This window comes from Neoarthrinium moseri (assembly GCF_022829205.1).
Source record: "Neoarthrinium moseri strain CBS 164.80 chromosome Unknown scaffold67_Wmoseri_CBS_16480, whole genome shotgun sequence".
NCBI lineage: Eukaryota > Fungi > Ascomycota > Sordariomycetes > Amphisphaeriales > Apiosporaceae > Neoarthrinium > Neoarthrinium moseri.
In genome coordinates this window covers 174,917-198,261 of record NW_026055181.1, presented here as the reverse complement: position 1 = coordinate 198,261, position 23,345 = coordinate 174,917, and the positions used below count along the sequence as shown (strand labels likewise).

General features: G+C 54.0%; 7 protein-coding genes across 7 annotated transcripts; 5 read left to right on the top strand and 2 right to left on the bottom strand.

Moving 5' to 3' along the window:
* Positions 1 to 2,625: 2,625 nt before the first annotated feature.
* JN550_011425 (uncharacterized protein) lies at positions 2,626 to 5,486 on the top strand (the record flags this gene model as incomplete). Its single annotated transcript, XM_049309788.1, has 2 exons — positions 2,626 to 2,858; positions 2,942 to 5,486. 2 exons carry the CDS (start codon positions 2,626 to 2,628, stop codon positions 5,484 to 5,486), a joined length of 2,778 nt encoding a protein of 925 aa, XP_049166655.1.
* Positions 5,487 to 6,521: 1,035 nt separating this feature from the next.
* Positions 6,522 to 7,855, top strand: JN550_011424 (uncharacterized protein; the record flags this gene model as incomplete). The annotated part of the gene is made up of 6 exons (XM_049309787.1): positions 6,522 to 6,607; positions 7,031 to 7,087; positions 7,168 to 7,267; positions 7,328 to 7,563; positions 7,638 to 7,732; positions 7,797 to 7,855. 6 exons carry the CDS (start codon positions 6,522 to 6,524, stop codon positions 7,853 to 7,855), a joined length of 633 nt encoding a protein of 210 aa, XP_049166654.1.
* Positions 7,856 to 10,193: 2,338 nt separating this feature from the next.
* JN550_011423 (uncharacterized protein) lies at positions 10,194 to 11,472 on the top strand (the record flags this gene model as incomplete). The annotated part of the gene is made up of 5 exons (XM_049309786.1): positions 10,194 to 10,253; positions 10,295 to 10,639; positions 10,710 to 10,985; positions 11,037 to 11,173; positions 11,238 to 11,472. 5 exons carry the CDS (start codon positions 10,194 to 10,196, stop codon positions 11,470 to 11,472), a joined length of 1,053 nt encoding a protein of 350 aa, XP_049166653.1.
* A 1,051-nt stretch (positions 11,473 to 12,523) lies between these two features.
* On the top strand, positions 12,524 to 13,466 carry JN550_011422 (uncharacterized protein; the record flags this gene model as incomplete). Its single annotated transcript, XM_049309785.1, has 3 exons — positions 12,524 to 12,527; positions 12,784 to 12,888; positions 13,021 to 13,466. The coding sequence occupies 3 exons, from the start codon at positions 12,524 to 12,526 to the stop codon at positions 13,464 to 13,466; spliced, it is 555 nt and encodes a 184-aa protein (XP_049166652.1).
* An 893-nt stretch (positions 13,467 to 14,359) lies between these two features.
* On the top strand, positions 14,360 to 17,087 carry JN550_011421 (uncharacterized protein; the record flags this gene model as incomplete). The annotated part of the gene is made up of 5 exons (XM_049309784.1): positions 14,360 to 15,020; positions 15,070 to 15,468; positions 15,665 to 15,732; positions 15,797 to 16,364; positions 16,426 to 17,087. The coding sequence occupies 5 exons, from the start codon at positions 14,360 to 14,362 to the stop codon at positions 17,085 to 17,087; spliced, it is 2,358 nt and encodes a 785-aa protein (XP_049166651.1).
* Positions 17,088 to 17,397: 310 nt separating this feature from the next.
* JN550_011420 (uncharacterized protein) lies at positions 17,398 to 18,773 on the bottom strand (the record flags this gene model as incomplete). The annotated part of the gene is made up of 6 exons (XM_049309783.1): positions 17,398 to 18,071; positions 18,149 to 18,158; positions 18,209 to 18,386; positions 18,439 to 18,497; positions 18,562 to 18,605; positions 18,656 to 18,773. The coding sequence occupies 6 exons, from the start codon at positions 18,771 to 18,773 to the stop codon at positions 17,398 to 17,400; spliced, it is 1,083 nt and encodes a 360-aa protein (XP_049166650.1).
* A 1,252-nt stretch (positions 18,774 to 20,025) lies between these two features.
* Positions 20,026 to 21,019, bottom strand: JN550_011419 (uncharacterized protein; the record flags this gene model as incomplete). Its single annotated transcript, XM_049309781.1, has 7 exons — positions 20,026 to 20,037; positions 20,089 to 20,133; positions 20,186 to 20,397; positions 20,453 to 20,494; positions 20,552 to 20,654; positions 20,707 to 20,813; positions 20,866 to 21,019. The coding sequence occupies 7 exons, from the start codon at positions 21,017 to 21,019 to the stop codon at positions 20,026 to 20,028; spliced, it is 675 nt and encodes a 224-aa protein (XP_049166649.1).
* Positions 21,020 to 23,345: the final 2,326 nt, after the last annotated feature.

The window sequence follows — 23,345 nt, the reverse complement described above, 5'->3', positions numbered from 1 at the left end:
AAAAGAAAAAAAAAAAAAAAACCCCAATAAGCGTTCAAATGACCTAACATCCGCTCAGCACCACCAAGAACCCGAATGTTTCTGAGGAGGCTAAGCAGTCCGCCAAGGACCGGTTGAACCAGATGCAGTAATTGGTTTCTGGCGTTATGATGGGCAATGATATCCGAGCGAATCATCTGACGCTCAAGTTCAACGCGGCGTTTGGCATGAACAGTATCTAGCATACGGATATGCAATTGACATTTTATAACTTGAACAAACTAGTCTTATTCCCGTAACTTGATCGTATAAGTAAGCATGCCTTAGCCGTAGTTGATCCGTACCTCCTCAACAAATTGTGGGTTGAATAATTTGGGAACCATTGGCTCATTGTTTGTTATTCACGTAAGTTGTTAGTATATGTTGGCTGGCTGAGTTGAATATGCATCTCCAGCAATATATAATAATACTCTCTTCAATTCTGCCCTCTTAGTTAGCAATCATTGTATCACCATCCGGGAGAGCGTTGCCATAACTACTAATTAGACGGTAATGGGTGATAAAAATGAAGGTGATTTACCAGAAATAGACTTTCACGTGGGCGAAAAATTTATCGAGAAGAGGAGTTAGGACTTTCAAAGATATCTACACCGTACTCCAGCCAACTTCCGCGCTTGAGACTCGACTATTTCAACTGTTATGAATAGTTCAACCACTACATTTTGTCTCTAGCATTCACGGGAGTTGATCGGGAAACTGTTGACCGATTATTATGGAGATATCCGAATCTCTGCTCCATCACCAGCGGCCAGCGCTGCGTTTGCGGGTCATGAACATGAGTTATCCTAGGTACGAGATGCAGTAACTCTCCTTCACCTGAGACAGAGGCCCTTGACTTGAAGTTCGCATCAAACGCATTCAAGTCTAGTGATAGACTCTGTCAAAAAGCCCTGTTGATCAGTAGAGGATGGGCTACTGACGTGGGATATATCACATGAAAACAGACGAGGAGCCGGGGATGGACTGCTAGCCAACGAAATGGAGACATGATAGGTCGCAAGCCAAGTAATATAAAGTCCAAAATCACACGTGATCTTGGAGACTCTGATTCAAGAAAGCTTAAGCATCCAAATGCGTGGGAGCTGACTCGCCTGTTGGTCTGGCCACATCCTAGAGCTGCTGAAATGTGGGTGTGACGTTTGATCTTGGGACAGTAAGAGACTGTTATTAATTAATCAGTTCTGCGGCCACGTGCATCCCGATGCTCCCGAACCGCCAAGTGCTTCTGGAAGTCCGAACATTTGCCTAGAAGAGTCAAAAGCTGACGTATGCGACAGCTTGGCTACAGTCACTGTACGTATGAAACACGACGCTTGACACCCGACGATGAACGCATGTGTAGAACGATCGGGCCGGCCCCATCTGCTGCAGCCTCACTGCTGGCGCAATACAGGTTTGTTACAAAGACGTTCTGGAAGGAATGAGGGCGCTACCGAAAGCGAACGACGTTAGTAGACGTTGGACACCGAGCAGCCGTTGTGTTTGAGGTTTTTTGCGGGGGGTTCGGCAAGAATTTGGCTGAGGCAGCGACGGATGCGGATCGAGTGTTCAAGGTTGGTGCTAGATAGGGCTGTGATCGGACGTCATAACCCCAATTCTGCCCATGGATGTGCCTCCAGCACTGCGCCTCGGCGGGACGCGTCAGGCACCAGCAGGACGGTGCTCCTGGGCCCCGGAGGCCCGGCAGGGCGGAGGATAATGAAAAGCGGGAACGCAATGTCAAAGATATCGAGATGGTGCCGATACAAGAATCGACGAGCAGCTAGTTAGCAATTGCCGTACGATTCTCGATCCCCAAGGCCAATTGTTTGGGTGAAATCCCAGGCAGCTGAAGGCCCACCGCGAGCAGAAGGGCCAAGGCCCGAGGACACGAACCCCGGCGCGCGGCTGTGATTGGCGCCGCACGCCATGGGTCCCACTAAACAAGGCCCTTGTTTCTGGCCCGAGCTGGATCGAGCTACGCACCCACGGCACCCACTGGCACCCACTGGCACCCACTGCCGCCCATTGGCCCCCCCGGATCCTTGCACTGCGTTCCACTGCCCGCACCAGCCTCCCACTTCGCACCCCCCCGGGCTCAGCGCAACCAGCCACCCGCGAGCACTTCCACACGGCATACATTACAGCAACCTCCAATCGAAATCGGCTTTCTCGACTGCAGGCCGTTCTCTCTCTCCCTCTCGCTCCCTCTATCTTCTTTGCCGTCTGCATCTTTCCTCCCCCCAGTGCTGCAGGACGGATGCCTAGCTGCTTGAGCCGGTCAATTGTCTTCCACGGTGGACATCGTCGCCATTTTCATTAGTTTTCGCAGTAGTACTTTTTCTGTTTCACTCGTTTCCGTCCCCCGGGCAGTGCTAGCTCCGCAGGCGTAAATAATCTCAGCCGTCCAAAGTCAACAAAGTCGACGAAACCAGCCAGCCGCTCATTGTAGCCGAACAAAACATACGCCCCAGCTGCCCGGCTCAGCAAAATAGCAATAACCACTTCTCCTTCAATCCAGCTCTCACCCCTGGAAACAGATGACCGGCCGAGACCGCGCCAGCACCACCTCCACCTCCACCATCACCACCACCACCACCAGCAAAGATGGCCGCTAAGCCCAAGACGAACCCATTGAATGGGATGCACACCGCTGGTATCTTCTCCGACATGAGCGTCGATGGCCCGGAGATTGGAACCTTGGTCTTGATTGTCGACCGAGCCAAGAATCTACCCAACAGGAAGACGATTGGGAAGCAGGACCCCTACACTGCCGCGCGCCTGGGGAAGGAGGCTAAGAAGACGACCACAGACGTGCGAGGCGGCCAGACGCCCAAGTGGTAAGTCCATACCTCGACCACCAGCGCCGCGTCGCATCACAGCTCAAGACAGAGCCCTGGGCTGACCAGTCTCTCCACCACAGGGACCAAGAACTTCGATTCACTGTACACGACTCGCCTGATTACTACCAGCTCAAACTGTCCGTCTTCAACGACGACAAGAAGACGGAGCTGATCGGAGAGACATGGATTGATCTACGTGACATTGTGATGCCTGGCGGTGGCCAGAACGACCAGTGGCATGGCCTCAACTGCAAAGGGAAATACGCGGGCGAGATCCGCATTGAGATTACCTACTACGATACCAGACCGAAGCCTGAGAAGGCCGCCGCAAGGCCAAAGCCCGTCGCTGCCACCCCTGACCAAGACGGCGCTGCTGGCTCGCAACGAACTCCCGTGAAGAGGCGTCCCCTGCCGACCAACCCAGGGTCCCACGAGGAAGTGCCTGCTCCAAGTGCCAGACCAGAGCATGCACAGACACCTCCAAGGCCCCAGCCGAATCCGCCCGGGGCCACCTTCATACCCAAGCAGTCCCCTCTTCAGGCCTTGGAGTACCACACGCCGCCTTCTGCCCGGTTCAGCCAGCAGGAGCAGTTTGTAGCATCGGATCAAGGCATTCGATACGCAACACCTCCCTCGCACAGAGACGACCCTCAGCACCATCGCTCGGTCGACAGGAGCGAAAAGTTCATTGCCCTGGAGGATGATCGTCGGTACAGCCAGGATCAGTATTCTCGATCGTCGGAGCACGACCAGAGGAGTGTTCAACATCATGGCCAGCCTAGCTATGACCAGCATTCGCCATCTGTCCTTGGACCCCGACAACCAATGCAGCAGCCCGTCCAGGATGAGGACCGTCCGCCTCCGCCACCAGTCCACAGAGTTAGGAACAACAGCGGCGCCTCTTACGATATGGCCAGGGGAATCGAGCCTTCTCCCCAACACAAAGGGGCACCATCAACACCCATGAGGCACGACGTGTTGAGGAGTGAAGCGCACCGCCATTCCGTGCAGGCCGTGCCCTCTCCTGCTTCATCCTCCCACTACCCTGGGCGGCCCATATATCGGCCCTATGACTCGGCGCCGGACATGGCCAAGCAGTTGACATATGAGGACCCTAGCCATCCGTCGCCACCCCGACACCACTCTTACGACTCGCCCTATGATCATCAACAGCGCTCTATGCAGCCCACGGTGGAAGACGTTCCCGAGTCCTGGACTCCACCTACTACCCGCCGGCTGAGTTCCCGCCAGGAGCAACACGACGAGTTACACTACGGCTCCGTGCCTAGCCCTGCTCCATTGAACATCAGCGGCCGAGGTAGCGCGGCGTCAGGCCAATTCACGACCCCGTCACCAGTGCAGGCGCAAAGACAATACGGAGCACATGCTTTCACAGCTTCTCCGTCTCCAGTGGCTTCCAGGGATCATCACCATGATAGCCACCCTATACATACATATTCCAACTCATACGGCTCCAACTCAGACCCATATTCTGGGCCCCAGAATATTCCGGATGGAACCATGGTTCATCGATCTCATAACTTCGACATCCCCCCGGTGCCACCCACCCTTGTACCCGGAGTTGATCCCATCCTGTCGCAGGAGATATCAGATCGCTTCCATGAGGATAGGAGGCATGAGCGTCGCTATACCCAGCCCGCGCCTATGGCCACGCCAGCTCGAGGAAGGCAGCACAGCGAGCCGCCAGCAAACTACGGTGCTCAGCCTTCACCTCATGGACACCACCATTCCCAATCGAGGGGTTACGGAGTTTCGTACTCGAGCGGCCCAACGACACCATCGGGTCCGGCCCCTATGGCTAACCCGCGGAGGCATTCGCCCAGCCCGAATCCAACCCACACCATCAAGAGGAAGTCGGTCAGCCCTGCCCCGCCACAAGAAGGCCGTCGGTTATCGGGAGTCCCCTTCGGACCGGACTCGTATGATGAGTTGAACCCTTCGGTTGTATCAGCGAAGGAGGAAACCAAAGGCTCCGAGTACACAAATGCATATGGCAAAATCGTCACTGCCGATGGACGAGAAGTTGACCCATCTGACCACCTTCCCATGGACACCTGGGCACCCGAGCCAGAGCCCAAACAGCCGAAGCAGGCCGAGGCCAGTTCTCGACCTTCGCCTGCGGGCGCACAGCCGATGCCACCCTCTGGCCGTCGACAGATCCGGATCACGGCTAGACCAAAATCCATGGCTGCGGTTCCGGCAGCGTACATCACACCAGATGTAGACTCGTCACCGCCACAGAGCACGGGTCGCAATCGGTTGCAGAAGAAGAACCACAGGGTATCGGCTTTGCCAGCACCGGCTCCACCGGCCACACACCCACTTGGGCCTGCGACTGCTCATCAGCGCAACAGCACACCGCCCAGGGCGTTGGTCCGGGCTGGTACGTTCGATTATGAGAACTATGCGGTCCCTTACGGAGAATCTGGTGTGCCACGCGGTTCATTTGGCAGCGGCCCGCCCATTCCTGCCAAGGTCCCTCTCATGAGCGGCGGGCTCGGACCTTCAGGCGGCGGCGGCGGCCCTGACGAGTGGGCGCTTGTGGATGAAATGAGCCGCATTGACATCGGCACCGGGCGATCAAGACGGCACGGTGGGTATTAGGAGACAGTCATGCGACAATTTCGACATGCAAGCGGTGTATTATTATGATGTACGGTGTTTAATAGGCACTCATCCTCTTCTTATCTTCGATTCTACTGTGCGCAGTCATAGGGATACTCGTTTCATTTCTTTGGTTTCTGGGTCAGGCTTGGTTTTGGTCACCCCGAGAGAGGAGGAGCGCTGGAAACACTTAGGGACTTAGGGACTACGGTTTGGGGAGCTTTCTGGTACGATAAGGGAAAGGAGTTATTTTCTCGTTTAGTTTAGAAAGCGCTTGTAGAAAAAGTCTGGTGGAGATACCCTCTGAATAAGAAACGAATTGAAGAAAACCTTAAGGAAAGTTAATTCATAGTGACATGAACTTGGTGGCCTAGATATAGAGAATAAGAGTGTAAATCAGAGTGTCAATACGATGGGGTGGAAGGGGAGGGAGAAAAGGAGTGGGCGTAGGCCGCTGCAGACAAGAGCAGCTAACTGGGATCAATGGGCGTTCTTGCAACTCGGTCAAGAAGTACCTAGGTAGTCTTTTGCCGTACCTAGGCAGCCAGTCTCCTGTGCGTTAAGCAACAGCAAGAGTGAACGTGTGTTCTTGCAATGCTTACATCGTGGTAGTCTCGGCTGTAGCCAGTCTACTGTTTGTTATGCACAAGCAGGCACGAGGCTCACGTGTATACTGGTGGTGCTTTTGGTACCGTACCTGGGTAGTGCAGGAGCCCAGACCAATCAAAGCCCCTCCCACACAGTAGCCTCATTATCGAAGTTAGCATTCCTTAGCACTTGCCCAACGTCATAAGTAAAGCTTCACACCCGACTGGACTTTCTGACTCGGAAGCAAAGTTTTTCCGCCACTCTTGCCTCGCAGCCAACCGACTCTTTTCGCCGACTTCAACCTCCAGCAACATCACCCAGCCGAAGAGCCCATCAACAGTTCGAGAGGCCAAAGTCCGAACAGCGTCTTCACTCTTACCACCCACTCACTTGTTCCGTTACACTTCACAGCCCTTCTGCCTTCAACTTGTCTTGCCTGCCGCAGCCATGTCGTCCCGAGGTGGTACCACCCTCTACGTGACTGGTTTCAGCCACGGCACTCGCGCCCGCGACCTCGCCTACGAATTCGAACGGTACGTCAGCTAAACAAAACCTCATCAAACCGTCGGCATCTCTCTCGACCGACCGACCCGCCCGCCCGTCCTCGCTCGCCCGCCTGCGATGCTCTTGCCTGCCTACCTTTCTTCGTCGTGTCCTCGAGCCCAGCCAGCCGCCTCCCCGTCCCCGTTTCCGTCGCCCGTCCACCCACGGTTGCCGGCGGTCCTCGAGTCGTTTCTTTTCCTCGTCCCTCCCACCTTCGCCCGCCTCCCCATCTGTGTCGTCGCAGCACTTTGACTCTCCTTCGATCGAGCGGTCGGACCTATATATCGTTTACGTGCATCGCGAGCCGACCCCGCCCCGCCCCAGCCCTGTGGCGGGACATCGAAATCGGACGCACTCGATGCGGACACGGAAAGTTCTCTGCGAGGTATGATTGCTGACTTGCTCCTATCTAGCTATGGTCGCCTGGTCCGCTGCGACATTCCAGCTCCGCGCAGCGCTAGCAGCAGGCTGTAAGTCATCACGCGACACTCCCCCAAAATGTCCCCGGAGACCGGCACTGTACGTCGATGCTTACACGACCTTCCGCTAGGTTCGCATTTGTCGAGTATGAAGACCGCCGTGACGCTGACGATGCATATTACGAGATGCACAACAAGCGACTGGCTCGTGATGAGATCTTGAAGATCGAGGTGGGTTTGACCTGTGCCGTGACTTTTCGGGACTCGCCCCTTTTCTAACCCAGCTTGCAGTGGGCACGCACTCCTCCTTCTGCCTCATGGCGCTTCGACTCGGGTCGTGACCGCGATTCGCGAGACTCTCGACGTGGTGGCCGATCTCCCCGCCGCGGCGGCCGCTCTCCTTCTCCTAGACGCAGCACGAGAGACTACTCTCCCCCTAGAAAGGACGACCGCCGCGACCGTGATCGAGACTACGACCGTGACTCGCGACGTGACACCCGAGACCGCTCCCGAAGCCCCGATCCTCGGTACGACTCCCTCAACTCCCTCAGCCAAGAGTGCTAAGCAAGGTTCCCGACATGCGCTAAACTTCAAACATCAGTGATCGAGACAGCAAGGACGAGCGCGATGACCGCGGTGACCGCGATCGTCGTGAGAGCCGCGGCGAGAATGGAACAAACGGCGATGACAGAAAGCGTAAGCCCCCCGTTGTATACGATCCAGGCCGAGTAGTAGCTTTGCTGACACGAGTGCGCGATAGCTGCCGACTCCCCCCCTCCCCGCGAACGCGAGCACGACGACCTGGATGTCGCTGAGTAGATAACTAGCGCGACAGTAAGAGAGAAAAAGAAAACTGGTGCTCGTGAACGTACCCGGGGAAGTCAAAAGTCTGTAATCTTTCGTTTCACGGTTGGCACTTGATTCGCATTGTTATTCTGGGATGTCACTCATCTTCTAGTTCCGGCCGGCTCCCTCGAATTTCCGCGAACCCTCCTACGATAGACAGCAGGTGCCTTGGAGCATTGTTCTGGCGGGATTGCTGCCACCTTAGACATGCTCAGAGGCAAATACCATTGGAGCTCCGCGCTCACCCATTTTATAGGTAGTTAAAACTGGCTTGATGCTACTTCATTCAGTGTTTACTTCAGTATGACGCATTGCACTGTGTGAATGAGATAGTCTTTTGTTGTAATAAGCGGAGAAGAGCGCCCGATTTCTCTACATCGCGGTCACTGGGAATATATGAACGAAGGGAGCTCAGGTAGAACTTTGGCGCATCGGACCTGGAGTAAGCGAGAGAGTAACGAACAGTGCAACGACAAACTCCCGCCATCCACTTGTCTACGACTTCACCGCCATGAGGTCCACTAACACTCGACGGGGTACCTGGTGACCTCATTTAGACCACTTACCCCGGATTCTACAATATAAGGCGCTAGCAGGATCTGGAGCTGTACACGTGCCCCCGGTCTGGTTGAAGAAAGTGGCCAGCAATCGCCAAACCCGACTGACGACGACATCTAGTTGGCAGAGCCCGCGCATTGATACCCCTGGTTATCTCGAGCGATAGGGCATTGCCCATAAACAGAGCTGCACCTCGTCAGCAGAGGTTCGGGATTGGAAGGCAAGGCCGCGACACGCGACCCTGATGTTGGAGTAGCGCTCGGCGACCAGGCCGTGTGGGTACGGCATTCCGATCCAACCCGGTGGTGCAGCTGCTATGCCGAACGAGAACGGCATTCTTCGGCTGCAGATCTCACACCACAGTAGTTCCAGACCAAACCTGGGGCAGGCAACCCACCGGGCTTGTCGCTGACCCAATCAAGATTCCCGAATGTCCGGCTCACACGAGTTACCGCACTTGCGCAATCTGATGATGTCTGGGTTTGGCTGCTGCCCGAATCCATGGTACCGTGGTTTCAGCGCCCAGGAAAAGGAAAAGGATCTGTAAGGTACTGTATCTTGTGTAGCCAGTCACGTCGTGGGGTCTATGACTTGATCTCAGGTGCAACACACGGTGAACAGTCAGACCAGTACCTAGCTTCAGCCGTCCCATCCTTCGTCACTTGAGCACTTCTGGAACACCAGTCCCGAGTGCAGGAGGCTAAGTTCGCTGGCCAGTCGGTGGCGTGCTGCAACAACGAAAGCAGAAGTACCTAGTTAGGCACGTTTGCCCGGGATCCCCAGGCTCGTCCCGGCGGGCGGCTCTCAATGGTCTGCAGGTCATCTCATCTCAACTCAGGATCCTTCCACCCAGCGTCCGAAGGATGCTGGAATGATCGGTCAATTGGACACGAAACGCAGAGTTTCAGTACCTGACGGGGGGCGGCTCATCAGCCGGTGACGTTTCTGCGGAGGACTCAGACGACCCCAGGCAGCGGGTTGATAGGGTCGCTTGACAACCTAGAACCTGGGGACCTGTCCGTAGGAACATCGAAGCCGGGAACATTGGCCCCAGCTTGCCCAGCCAGCCTGGCCCCTCCCCTGCCCGCCCACTGCGCCCAGGCCTGGGGGGAGCTAACTTTTTAGCTGACTGGAGGTTCCAGGTGCCTTGTGCCTTGTAGTTACTGAGCCACACCGCGCCCATCAATCCCTCCCGGCTGGTAGGAGCTTTTCTTAGAAGAGTCTGACCACAGCCGACACCAACCTGCGAATCTAACGTCAAGGGCCCGCCGACCTAGCACCTGTGTCCTCGCGTGCCTCTGTTGTGAACCTTCTCATCTACCTGCGTACTTCCATGTCCTGTGACAACTTTGGCGACCACGCTCGTTTGCTGCTCCCCTGACCGGACGCTCCCAGCGCAGTCTTCCACCTGGCGACCACTTCCCGACATCATCGGACCAGCCAACTTCTGGAGACGATCCACCCACAACCCGCGTCATCGCCGCCTGGGAATACCTCACATGCCACGAGCTTAGCTATGTCGTTCGAACCGCCAGAGATTGCCCAATGAACGCCTACAAACCCCAGTGATTTCTCGAACATTATCTATATTCCAGTACAGCATCCCTATCTCGTCAGCTAGATGCTCTGGTCCTCGTAGCCCAGCAGCTCCCTCCCGACACCTCAGCATTCGTGCGACGCAGATCCTTCGGTCCTCACCCGCCCATGCGTCGCAACTACCGTCTGCAGCTCTCACCCCATCTGACTAGTCAAGATGGCAACGGTGCGCAATTATCTTCCACGAGGCGGCCACAGCCCCGGCGTCTACGTGGAGGTGAAGTTTGGGGAAACGGTGCTGACTTGTAGACCACTTAGACTCCCGAGAATGCCATCAAGGCCGCACCGACACCCGCGCCGGTGGCCAGCAAGATGACCGGCTTCACCGAGTTCATCTCCCAACCAGTCACCGCTGCGTTCTGCGGCGGCGGCGTTGCCGGTGCTGTGTCGCGAACCGTCGTTTCGCCCCTCGAACGGCTGAAGATCCTGTACCAGGTCCAGAGCGCCGGCCGCAACGAATATAAGCTATCCGTGGGCAAGGCGCTGGCGAAGATGTGGAAGGAAGAAGGTTGGAGAGGTTTCATGGCCGGAAACGGGACAAACTGCATCCGAATCGTTCCCTACTCCGCCGTGCAGTTCGGCAGCTACAACCTCTACAAGCGGGTGAGTCTGAGCTCGGAGATGCGCCTCACCGCGCCGTCATCCGCAGATACTAACGACCTCTCGCCTACAGCACTTCTTCGAGCAGACTCCTGGCGCCGGGCTTAGCCCCTTAGAAAGACTTGTGTGTGGTGGTATAGCAGGCATTACATCCGTCTTTTTCACATACCCCCTGGACATCGTCCGTACGCGACTGTCAATTCAGACAGCGTCTTTCGCTGCTCTGGGCGACAGGCCGAAAACGCTACCCGGAATGTGGCCTACTATGGTGGCCATGTACAAAGAGGAGGGAGGCATCCGGGCCCTCTACCGGGGCATCGTCCCCACCGTCGCCGGTGTAGCTCCCTATGTACGATTCCAATCGCCCTCTCCTTGTTCAATTGTGCTAACGACGCTTCAGGTCGGGCTCAACTTCATGACGTACGAATATGTACGGAAAATATTGACTCCTGAAGGCGACCAGAACCCCAGCGCGGTTCGAAAGCTACTAGCTGGCGGCATCTCCGGTGCAGTTGCGCAAACATGCACCTATCCCTTGTAAGTCCGAGCGAACAGATGAAAGGGGAACAGAGGGCAGGTGATGAGCTAACAGTTTCCCCAGTGATGTACTACGGCGAAGATTCCAGATCAACACCATGTCCGGCATGGGGTACCAGTACAAGGGAATATTCGACGCTGTCCGGGTCATCGTCACCCAGGAGGGCATCCGAGGCCTGTACAAAGGCCTCGTACCGAATCTACTCAAGGTAGCCCCCTCGATGGCTGCCAACTGGCTGAGCTTTGAGATGACCAGGGACTTCCTGGTTGGACTGAGAGCGGAGCCTCTCGTATTATAAGAGACCCGCATGTGTTCGGCAGCCCATTGGATACCCAAGGCGGAGTGGGGTCGAACTGTATCGAGTATAATAGAGCAGCATACTGATTGCATAACCGAGGACGGGCAGCTATTCTTGCTCAGTCAAGCTCACTCATGAGCAAGCCCAGACCCCGGGCGGAAGACCGACGGGCTCAGTCCCTCGGGGCAGGTTACATATTTTGGTGTGGGAGGGGACTAGTGAGCATCACCTGAGGAAGGTTAGACAAAGAGGTATACTAGAGGAGTAGGGTCTACACAGAAGTCGGATCGGCCTTTCCCCGGTGGGCCTGGATGGGGGGGTTCATAGAGATATGAAGACGGAACATGGAACTACCCGTGACGCTCATGGAATATATCTGCTTGGCATACATGCATCGCAAGAGGGCTCTTTTTTTGGTTTGTTTCGTGGCGGCAAAGCTGCAGTAGAGCATGGCTTGTCTGACAAGATGTTCCACTCGCTGCCCAAGAACTCCATATCATTGAATTAATGAAACTTGAGATTTTGGGATGACTGGATATCTATTGCAAGCGAGGCGGCTACCAGAATGTCAGCCAGGACCGCATACCAGCGTACAACGGAGTTCAGAGGTGGAGAGTACAGACCAAACCAGCATTGCTCCTGGGGCATAGCGATCTGCGAGCAATGCTGGCTTGATATGTACAGTGACTGGCTCTCTGAGATGAGATCTGCGAGAGCTAAAGACGTGGCAGCTGTGGACGACACTCGTCAGCTGGCGCGTCGCAGCGGCTGACGGGTGATTGTCGCCTGCAATTTCAGGCCACTAAGAAGCCTACTATGGGTAGAGGCTGGGCGGGCTGGCCAAGTTGGCCCGGCTTCGAATTTTGAACTTTTACCCTAACTGCCGCCCCTCACCGCCCACCCACAGAACCCACGGTCGGTGCGAATCGCACTTTCCCACCTTTCAGCGGGCCCTCTCACGAAACTTTTCTCGACCACTAACCCGACCAGCGACAACCTCAGCCCATCGACTCTCCGATTCAACGACAATCGCGACAGAGTCTTCGTCAAGATGGGTACGTGATTTACTTGGAATTTATGTGTGCAAGTGGGCTTGCTTGAGCGGTCTCGAGTCGAGTGCGATGCCGCATGGGCGGGAGCGGATTGGGAAAGAGAATTCGTTCTCGCCCATCCTTCCCGCCTCGGCCATCACCTCACTCGATTCTCGTCCTCTCGCAGCCTGCGACCCAATGGGCAAATCTCTCCTTCGCTGGATGACGATGTCCCGATCATGAGCATACTAGAACCATGGGGCTAACCATGGCCTGACAGGTATCGATTTGGACCGTCACCACGTGCGCAGCACTCACCGCAAGGCACCCAAGAGCGACAATGTCTACCTCAAGCTCCTGGTGAAGCTGTACCGCTTCCTGGCCCGTAAGTCACCCCTACACACACCGCTCACCTCCATACCCGGAAGGAACACAGCGTTCAGACTATTGTCTGCCAAGATGAGAAAACTTCTCGGCCGAGTCGGATGCTAACTTATTCTGTTTTCTCCCGCTACAGGCCGTACCGATGCCAACTTCAACAAGGTCGTCCTCAGACGCCTTTTTATGTCCCGCATCAACCGTCCTCCCGTCTCTCTGTCCCGCATTGTCGGCCAGACCAAGCGCGGCCAGGAGGGCAAGACCGTTGTCGTTGTCGGCACCATCACCGACGACAACCGTCTCCTCGAGGTCCCCAAGCTGACCATCGCCGCCCTGCGATACACCGCCACCGCCCGTGCCCGCATTCTCGCTGCCGGCGGTGAGGCTCTGACCCTCGACCAGCTCGCTCTGCGTGCCCCCACCGGCAGCAACACCCTGCTGCTCCGTGGCCCCAAGAACGCCCGTGAGGCCGTCAAGCACTTCGGCATGGGTCCCCACAAGAACAAGAAGCCCTACGTCCAGTCCAAGGGCCGCAAGTTCGAGCGTGCCCGTGGTCGCAGAAGGTCCCGTGGTTTCAAGGTTTAAAGAAACCTTGGCAGGATGGGTTAGGAACGGTCATGTGCTACGTCTCTTCCGATATACCACGCGAGCAATTTGCAGCTGGAAGGGGTTTCTCAGGCGTCATTTGTGCATGGTTTGGCGTGGATCGGTCTCAAAATCAGTCATTAGGGAATGATGAAAGCATTGGCAAACAACAATCGACCACCGTTCCGAGCATTTGTTACCTGTGTGTTCCTGATGATGCCCTATGTGATGACCTAGATGAGCTCAAGATTGTCCCCTTTGCTAAACACCTGTCTAGCCTATGCTGGCGATGTAACAGATCGAAATCGAGTAGACCCAAGCCGTATCGCCCTGTGACGGGAAACATAGGAGCTACTGGTGAACCTGTTGTATTATACAGGATTGACAGCGTTCCCTCGGCGTCCCAAGTCACTGGTCCCACGCCATATTGACATGAATTTTTAGCTCCTGTCTTTCCAGTCTGTTCTTGCAGTAGTCTTTTGCCGGTCAACACTGCTGGGAGCCTGATATCAACATCGCTTGATATTTGACAACCAAACGCTGATAGCGCCTTCCCCTCGGTGTCCCAAGCGGTGAACATCTTTTCACGAAGACTTTATCTTGTTGTCCGCCAGCATTGGTGCTTTTCAGCCATATCAAATATCATATTCCTGACCAACTCACCATCACGGGTGCGGTGTCTTTCTCTCATTACGCCACAAGACAATCTCATTGATTTCATTTTGTCAACCCAGCAACTTCAGTCTGCCCTCGGTTGCCTTTTTTTGGCCTGAGAACCCAATACTGCGATTCGGTCATTCTTAGCCTGCAATATCATAGCAGCGCATCGGTTGTTTTCCTTCTTCAATTCGTCGATCGACAGCTGCCCCCGGCTGGGTCCGCCTTGGTCGACAATGGATTGCTTCTGCCTGCATGATATTCGGGCTTCAGATGAAGAGCAGCTCGACTCGGAAGGCGACCTGTTCCTTCAAGTTGGAGAAAACCGATGCCTGGGCTCGCGACAGCATCCAGGACAGGCGCCAAAAGGTGACGATGATCATAACCACACACACTCCATCACTTTCCGTGTCTCATCTCAGACCATCAAGCGAGTCACTCCTGTCTGGAAAAGGATGCTTTCGGACGACTTTGCCGAGGCGAGGCCAACGGACGGCAGCCAGTGGAGAGTCCGCCTGCCCGAAGACAACCCTCACGCACTGAGGACTATCTTTAACATCGTCTACGGTCAATTCAAGCACATTCCCCAGAGGGGGGGCATGCCTCTTGACGATTTACACAACCTCACCGTCGTCACAGATAAGTACGATCTGACTCATCTTCTTCAACCCTGGGCCGCTGGCTGGATGACCCACTGGGTCACATTTCTGAACCTCAAGGACGGTATTCCCACCAAGGCTGTTAGCACGAAAGCACTAGAGAAGGTGCTCTGGATATCATGGGAGTTGGGGCACGCCGTGCTCTACAGCGCCGTTACCAAACAGCTGGCATTGCAATACACCCAAGCTGAGGCGATTGAGGCAAGGAAGTTGATGTTGCGCCCTCCCGAAGCTTACAGTATGATCCGGCGTCAAAGATTTAAAAAATTAAGACTGACACGGGGTAGGATCCATAACAAAGGCAAGGCCAGATCTCCTATGGCTCATGCTCGCACCATTGCACAGAATTGGCAGAGTTTCAGATGCGCATAGAGAATTCCCATGCACAAGTCGCCGCCCGGAGTGTGAGGACCGCATCGTGGGCTCGCTGGTACGGGCATTAGGCACACATGGATTATGGCCGCTGCCTCTATTCAACGAGAACAGCGTGATAGAGCTTCGCTCAATCCTGATGAACCTCACTGTCAAACCCTCTGATATTCATATGAACTTGTGTGATCCTACCAAAGAGTACAAGGCCAAGCTTGAGCGTGATTTCCAGAAATTTAAACTAGCTCAGCCACTGTCAGTCACCCAACATCTTCGTCTTCAAGCAGATAAAACGGGTCTGCAGGAGGTCGGGAGCTGTTGTTCATCTTGATCGCGCGTACTCTCAACTGGGAGAGGGAGTATTAGGTGTGCTTTCCAATTAATGTCACGTGCTTTGGCGTTGGCTCGCGTTTGGCATTTCGTCATAGTCGCTAGACCTGGGCAACTACTTCAATATCTTTTCGAGCGTGCGCATAATGAATCAAAGTGATATTTCATCATTCAATTGAATAGTTTCATCGACGATACCCGTGTTGGACGCTATCGCCAACAGTATGTGCGGCCGATACTCTTTGGCTTTGGTACGCATGCTCACTCCAACAACCACCAAGCACAATGTGCAACCACCTAACTCCGCTTTCATAGCGCCCAGCGCAGATTCGGCAGATGTTACAGGATGACGATATGCCAGTTGACGAAGCCCCGGGCGATGAAGATGACGGAGCCCCCCGCCAATCCTACAACTTTGCGCCTGGGTATCATGGTATTGTCTATCGCGCCGACGTGCCGGACTGGGGTGCCGGACCACGACGTCAAGCCAAGGGAACTTCAACCAGCGGCGGGGACAGCAGCGTAGTGGAAGACCACGAGACCGCAGCACCTCCAGCTTCTCAAGGTGATGACGAGGCCGGTTCAAAGGAGGTGCACTACAAGCTCCAGTCGATGAAGTGGGGCCTCATCCCCTTCTGGACCAAGCGCAACCCGGACTACGGCAGCATGATGAAGACCATCAACTGCCGCGATGACTCGCTAGCACAGAGCGGCGGCATGTGGAACACGATGAAGGCCCGGAAGAGATGCATCGTCGTGGCTCAGGGTTTCTATGAATGGCTGAAGAAGGACGGCTCAAAAGAGAAGATTCCTCACTTTGTCAAGAGAAAGGATGGCCATCTCATGTGCTTCGCCGGCCTGTGGGACTGCGTGGCGTATGAAAGTGAGTCTTGGCCTGCTCTGAGAAGATAAATCCGCCTAGGAGACGTGCTGACGGCGCCTAGATGAGGAGACAAAACATTTCACATATACCATCATCACGACGGACTCGAACAAGCAGCTCCGCTTCCTGCATGACCGGATGCCGGTTATTCTTAACAATGGTTCCGAACAGCTTCGAACCTGGCTTGATCCAAAGCGCTACGAGTGGACGAAAGAGCTCCAGTCGTTGCTCAAACCCTTCGATGGCGAACTGGAGGTATACCCCGTCAGTAAGGATGTTGGAAAGGTCGGAAACAATTCCCCGACTTTCATCGTGCCCATCAACAGCAAGGAGAACAAGTCCAATATCGCCAATTTCTTTGCCAAAGGAGCGTCCAAACCAGGAGTGAAGAAGGAGGTCCCCGAGCCGCAACCCGTAGTCAAAGTCAAGAAAGAGGACGGGTTTGTTGAAGAGGATCCCATTGAGTCCAAGGAAGGAATCGCTGAGGGTATCGACAAGAGCCTTTCAAAGATCGGCGGAGTCAAGAGAGAGGCTGAGGACATAAAGGAAGAGGACGAACCTCCCAAAAAGGTCACAAGATCCTCAGGTCCTGTCAAATCGCCTTCGCCGCAGAAAGGAGGGAGGCCTAAGATCAGCTCAACGAGTAATGGCACGAAGAGCCCCCAGAAATCGAAGCAGGCTGGGGCGCAGAAGATCACCAAGTTCTTCGGTAACAGTGCTTAGCTACTCCAGACCTTGAATTCCGCAGGCGGGATTGGCGTACAGGCGTTCTCGGTTGCAGTTGACTTCTCTTTGCTACGGATGAAGGGCTTCCTTGTGAGGAAAGTGTAACATATTTACCGAGAGATACCGGGCTATTTTCTGTTATGAACCACGAGATACGACTTGCAAATACACACTCCACGTCGCATTTCGCTCATCAAGCCGAATCTATGGATTGTAAGGATTGCTATGTATTAATGTTATGTTCAGTCAGCAGGCGATATCGCCGCCCTATCTCATGGCAACATCTGGAGAACCGTTCGCTGTCACTCTAAGCAGGCGCCTTGATGCACGCCTTGACCAAAGCGCTGTCTGTCCAGGTGTTCCCGTTCTTGGTCGGGACCTCGCTCAGCTCGTACGTCTGTGGGTTGAAGGCGCCGGCGCTCCAGCCGACGTAGCCGATGTAGACGTCCGAGTTCTTGTTGAGGAAGTCGATCTGCTGGCAGAAGTACTTCTCGCAGCTGGCCGTGTTGCCGCCGCCGGACTCGGTGTTGATGGCCTGGCGCTTGTTCTGGCGCAGCCAGTCGGCCAGCGGGCTGAAGGCCCCGGACACGTTGTCCGTCACGCACTCGGTGTGCGTCCCGCTGTTGTCGCTGTCCAGGTACTTGTGCACGTCGAAGATCAGCCCCGTCGTGCTGCCGTCCGGGTTCTTGACCTTGAGCAGCGCCGGCCCGGACTTGGTCGCGAACGTCCCCGCCGACGTGTAGTCCGTCCCCGGCAGCAGGATCGCCTGCGACGTCGCCCCCACGTTGCGGATCGCCGTCACCGCCGCCTGCACGCTGGACGCCCACTTGTCGATGTCCGGCATGTCGTGCGGCTCGTTCATCAGCCCAAACATCAGCTTCGTCTGCGTGGCGTACTTCTTGGCAAGCTGCGACCAGAGGTTGGCGAACTGGTCGTCCGTCGGCCCGCCCTGGCCGATGATCTGGCCGTTCCACCGGGCGTCTAGGTTAGAATGTCACGCATTAGTACGAGTCCAAGTATAAAAATCCAGTCTGGTTTTAGCCAGAGGCTCGGCTTACAGTTGTGAATCTGTTTGCAGCATGTCAGTTTCACCCAATAGTTGCGCTGAGTTAACTTACATCGATTATGCACGTAGCTCCTGTGGCTAGGCAGGCTTGCACCAGCGAATCGTACTTGGCCGTGTTGGCCTGGTCGAGCGTCCCGCCAAGTTTGTTGTTAACGAGCCATTGCCAGCCGACTGGAAGACGGAAAATGTTCATCTTGTCGTCTGTGACAAAATGCTTCATCTGACCAACACTGTTTAGAAGGAATCAGCATCATGTTACCGATGTACTGAGTAGCTTCATACCCGTCAGGACCTCCGTATTGAGATAACGGTGGTGTAGCCTTGGTTGTGTCACACGTTCCCTGTGTATCAAGAGGCGTAAGTGGCTGTTCATGGCTCGAACACCCTGCAAGTCGTTATACTTACGGATGTGGCACATCCAAAGTCAAATCCGGCAATGTTGACACCGACTACAAACGTATAAGCGGATATTGCTGAGCAGGACATGCGTTCAACTTACAATATTGTACGCCTGCCCGTTTTACAAGTCGATTGTCATCCGTTGAAGCCGACAAGTCGTGGGGTGCAGCCGCTGCAACTGCAGCTAGGGCAAGAAAACCTCCAAGAGTTACACGCATTTTGGAAGTAATTACCAAGTGATCTTGATGTGATCAAAGAAGAACGCGACGACCAAGCACCGCCGGTATTCTGTACGAAATCGTCTGGACTAAATACACCGCACCGGAAGCTCAACAACGGGGAGGCAGCCAGAGTTTTCCTGACGTCAAGTCAAGCTTTGGGGCTCCGGCAGCCATCTTGGTCAAAAGGGGCAATATAGCTACTTAGTTTGGCGCCTGCCGTTAGGAGTAACTCTGTCGGCAGCCGTTCGCATGAAGATGTGCGAAGTGGCTTTGACCTCAAGGTGAGAGAGGGCTACAGCCAATCCATAACAGTTTAGATGAATTCGACCAAATGGTTCCGACACTACGGGGAATGGGCCGATCCCACGAATGAACGTGGTAATATGGGGAGACCAGTAACCGGTGCTGCCCAAGTGCACTTCCCAACGCAGCATGGTCATGACGTGCCCGACCGCCTTTCCGCTGGCAAGGGTGTGCCTCAGATTCATCGCCCGCTATAGACCCGGGGTGCATATTGCGGTTCGTCGCACCCCATGATTGGATGGCACAAAGCGGGATGCGCAGCGGCTAATAGCCGATCTTGACCAAGCTTTCGGCATACACACTCCGTCCCGTGAGATCCATTGTTTTCAGTAAAGCGTCGATAGTGGCTCTCTTGCTTTACCTGGTGCTGATGTTGTCTGCATGGAGCGGCTCTGTACTTCATGCTGTCTATGGGACAGAGTCGCATTAAGTACAGCATGAGAAAGTGTCAATAGTTTGCCAAACCAAACGGAGACCGTTCTGTGGTTGTGGAAGGATATTAAAGGGATCTTTGAGAGTGGTCATTCAAATACACAGATTCGCGCCCTGGACTTGGAAGTGACAACAAGGGGGATGTTATTCTTTTGTTACTAGCATAATTGAAACGTCAGGTTTTGTCTTTCTTCGATGACCAAGAAGACTGGATCACCTTGCATGTGGTATTTTGTGTGCCATCCATACTTGAGGTCGCATAAACCTCATGACCTCATTTCACCAGAAAGCATGTTTTCATGGCATTCGCTGTGCAACTGAATGTCTTGCCGTGCTATGGAAATAGTCCTGCTTCATCGGAACAGGCAACAGGGGTCGGGTCGTCCTTGTTTATGGTGAACATATAGACTCAATTCCTACCCACGCTAAATACAGATAGATCAACCTCTTCCAGTCTCGAAGCTTCCAAGCTATCATCATTACCCACTGCATCTCAGAATTCTTGAGCTATGTTTCAGCAAGAGAACTGTGACGCTATTAGTGATTGGCGAAGGAATTTGAATGTTAAGGTACTTACCACAGCTGGCCCAGGGACTGTGTACGACTTGAAGTTGTTATAGATCTGCCTAGTAGTAAGCAAGGGTGCTATTGGGTATCCATTTAGGACGACAAACATTGGCAGTATAGCCTGGGTCAGTAGCTTTGATGAATCCTGGGATCTTGGTGGTGGTTGAAGGTGTGGTCGAGCCTCCTCCAGTAACCTTTACTTGGGCACAAGAAACGTAGAACTGAGGCGTGCCACCAGGGTTGTGAATAGCCAGCGACTGGATCCGGAGGAGGTATTCGCCCGCCGGGATACACTTCGGAACGGTGCTGGTGTAGGTATCTTTCGCTCATGTTATCATTGTGGTCTGCATGAACTGTGGATGGATCCCATTTACCTTTCATGGTCCATGAGGCCTGGCCGCCAGAGAAGCTTGGACCTTTCGAAGAGTTAACATGGTTGAGGTTTTAAGACTGCGGTTTGAGAATATGCTTACCCCAGTCGAAAGTCTTGAACCAGGCGCCGCTTCCATCGTATTCAGCAGCAGTGCTGGGAGCCTTGGACATATACACCGAGATGGGACCCTGGTGATAAACCGCCTGGAATTCCAGTCAGTGTTAATGACTTTGAACAGTGATGAATTTCGCATACTGTGTCAAGAGAAAACGTGAACGGCGACCCGGCAGCGATTTCAATGGTCGAAGTGTTGCCGCCGGTGGCTCCGCCGACATTGCAGCGAAGGTCGTTTGAGGACAGGTCTAATTGTGCGTGAGAAATTCCGCGGTCTTCAGAGCATGCGGAAGCACCAACCAGTAACCGGCGAATTGTAATTAGTGTTGCGGCGGACGTGCTCATAGGCAACGCCCTTTGCCGAACCGGGGGCGAAGGCTTGGAAAATATAGTGACCAGACACGCTCTCCAGCAACAGAGCGGTGCCGGTAATGAGTGCAGCTAGGTTCTTCATCTTGTCGGGACGTCGGTCGGGTACAGTCTTGGGCTTCGAAGGATGGATAAAACGAAGTATGGAGATGATGACGAGTTCTACACAAATTCCTCGTCGATATCTCGAGTTTACCTTCACTTTAAGAATCCAACCATCCGGGCATATTCGGCATTTGGTCCTCCATCAGTGACGTCGATTGCCGTCCGGCTTTCTGTATATGAAACGGGCCGTTAGTCTGACTTCGACAACCAAGGCCCGTCCTAATCTCACCTTGCGGCCTGCGCAATCAATTTAACACTGGGTAGCGAGTGCGGTCTTATGGAGTGGTAAGGATATTGTTGTGGGGACGCCTCCATATAATAGGTATTAAGCCACCTCCTAATTGCGCTGCACGTGGCCCCCGTCTTTCAGTATTGGTCATGCCGTGCCAAGCAATGTATTTACCAAATCGCCTGGACATATGGTTGGCAAGCTTGGGGGTCACGTTCGGTATGAAGGGCTCCGGCAGTAGTTCATGGGTGGAGCGGCGCTTACAGAGTTACTTACGGTGAATACCTCCTGGCAGGGAAATTTCCTTGTTGCCGTGTCTATTGCCACAGGCCTTAATAGACATGTCTCTGAGAAAGTGCTGCATATCGAAGGCATAGGGATGTTGTATGTGAATAGCTCATGAGAGCAATATCATTTGCACGAAACTCTCAATGATCAAAGGAGCATGCCGTTCTCTATACCATACTCACGTCTGCGGAATCCGGTACCACCCAGTTTCCGAACGAGTCCAGAATTCCCAGTCTATTTCGTCTGGCAAGGTCTATTTGTTGATGTTTATGGCTTGAAGGAGATACTATCAGTCGGAGATCGGGTTTTGGAACCATCAAGCTTCCCAGGAAACCAGGAACTTAAAGAAATAAGTGAGCCTCACTCGTAGCATTATAGGAGATGTGCCACTTCAACTAAATATCCGTTGCACCGCTTTCAGGGTTATTTTCTCTTCAGAGTGAATGACCGAGTGCAGCACTCAGATCTTCATCGTTAGTGGAAAATACCTTCGTCCAGAGATTTGGCTGTCAATGGCTTATGAGTTTTTGATGAAAAACCTGTCGCTTGAATCACTACCACCTGAGAAATTTCAAAGACAGCGGATGAATACCGACATCACAGATTAGTGTTTGGAGAACTCTGTACAAGTGGCTTTATATAGTAAATCGACTTGTGAGCACTGTCCTCATATTTAGGTAGAGGAGGGATGATATACTCAGGAGGAGAGACATCGATGTAGGCCAGCTACGCTTCCAATTATCTTCACTGCTGGCCACTTCCTGTTTCTTGTGTGGGTGATGGTGAACACTGACAACTAAGTGGGTCTTGCGGTATTCAAAACCAAAGAAGCGGCAGCTGTAGCGGTAGGAAGGTCTCCGAGTCCATGCATGGGTATGGGTATGGACCATCCGACAAAGAGTTGGACAGGCCCGGTGTATCGGCCTCATATCCGGATTGACCTGACACTGGTGGACAGTATCAAGTTCGCCTCTTGGTTGCAAATTAAGTGAAGAACTTATTGAAGTGGCGGGCCAACAGCAGCGAGACACCTGGCAACATCTGGCTCGAGAAAAACAGGCTCTCCCTGTGTCGCAAGTATATGTATGCCCGGTCCAAGGCCAACGATGGTTTCAAGCCAGCGTGTGTTACTCTCCCGGCAGCTCATGGGATGAGGCGCAGCTGAAAAAGATAGGTGAGTATTGGTCCCGATCACTAGAGCGCGGCAACGTCGTAGAGCGCCGCGAAGTCTGATATAGCCGGTAATTGCGTTATTGGCGGGGTTTCTGCGGGTTGTCAGCTGGAAATCTTGTGGCTTTTAAGAGGCGATGTGCGTTTATCCAGATCAAGTCAATATAAACTTGGCTTGGCTCTGGAATGCCCCTGAAAATTTCCGGTGGCACAACAGCTCAGATATCGAGGCCGGCATGAACCGATCAGCATCACGCGACAGGGGCTCTTCAAGAGGCAGCGCAAGGAGACCCCAACCCTGCGGAAATGGTCTGGTAACGAATTCTTGCCATCTCCAAACCCGCGGGGTCCTGGAGGTCCTTGGGGTCCCTTAGTCCCTGCCAAATGGAACACTCTGCGGGGGTATCCTTCCACTACCAGGGGTTGGAGAAACGTGGGGTCATACCTTGATGATGGGCCATAGATGTCCACGGGTCGATTCACAGTTCATTATGCACACCCACCTTGCGCAGATTATTGCGGGCTCTATGGATACCAGAAGGCGGTATGCATGGAAAGGTCTATTTCGCGTGGTCCGCAACCACAACGCACCCACTTTGATCAAAATGGTTGTGACACC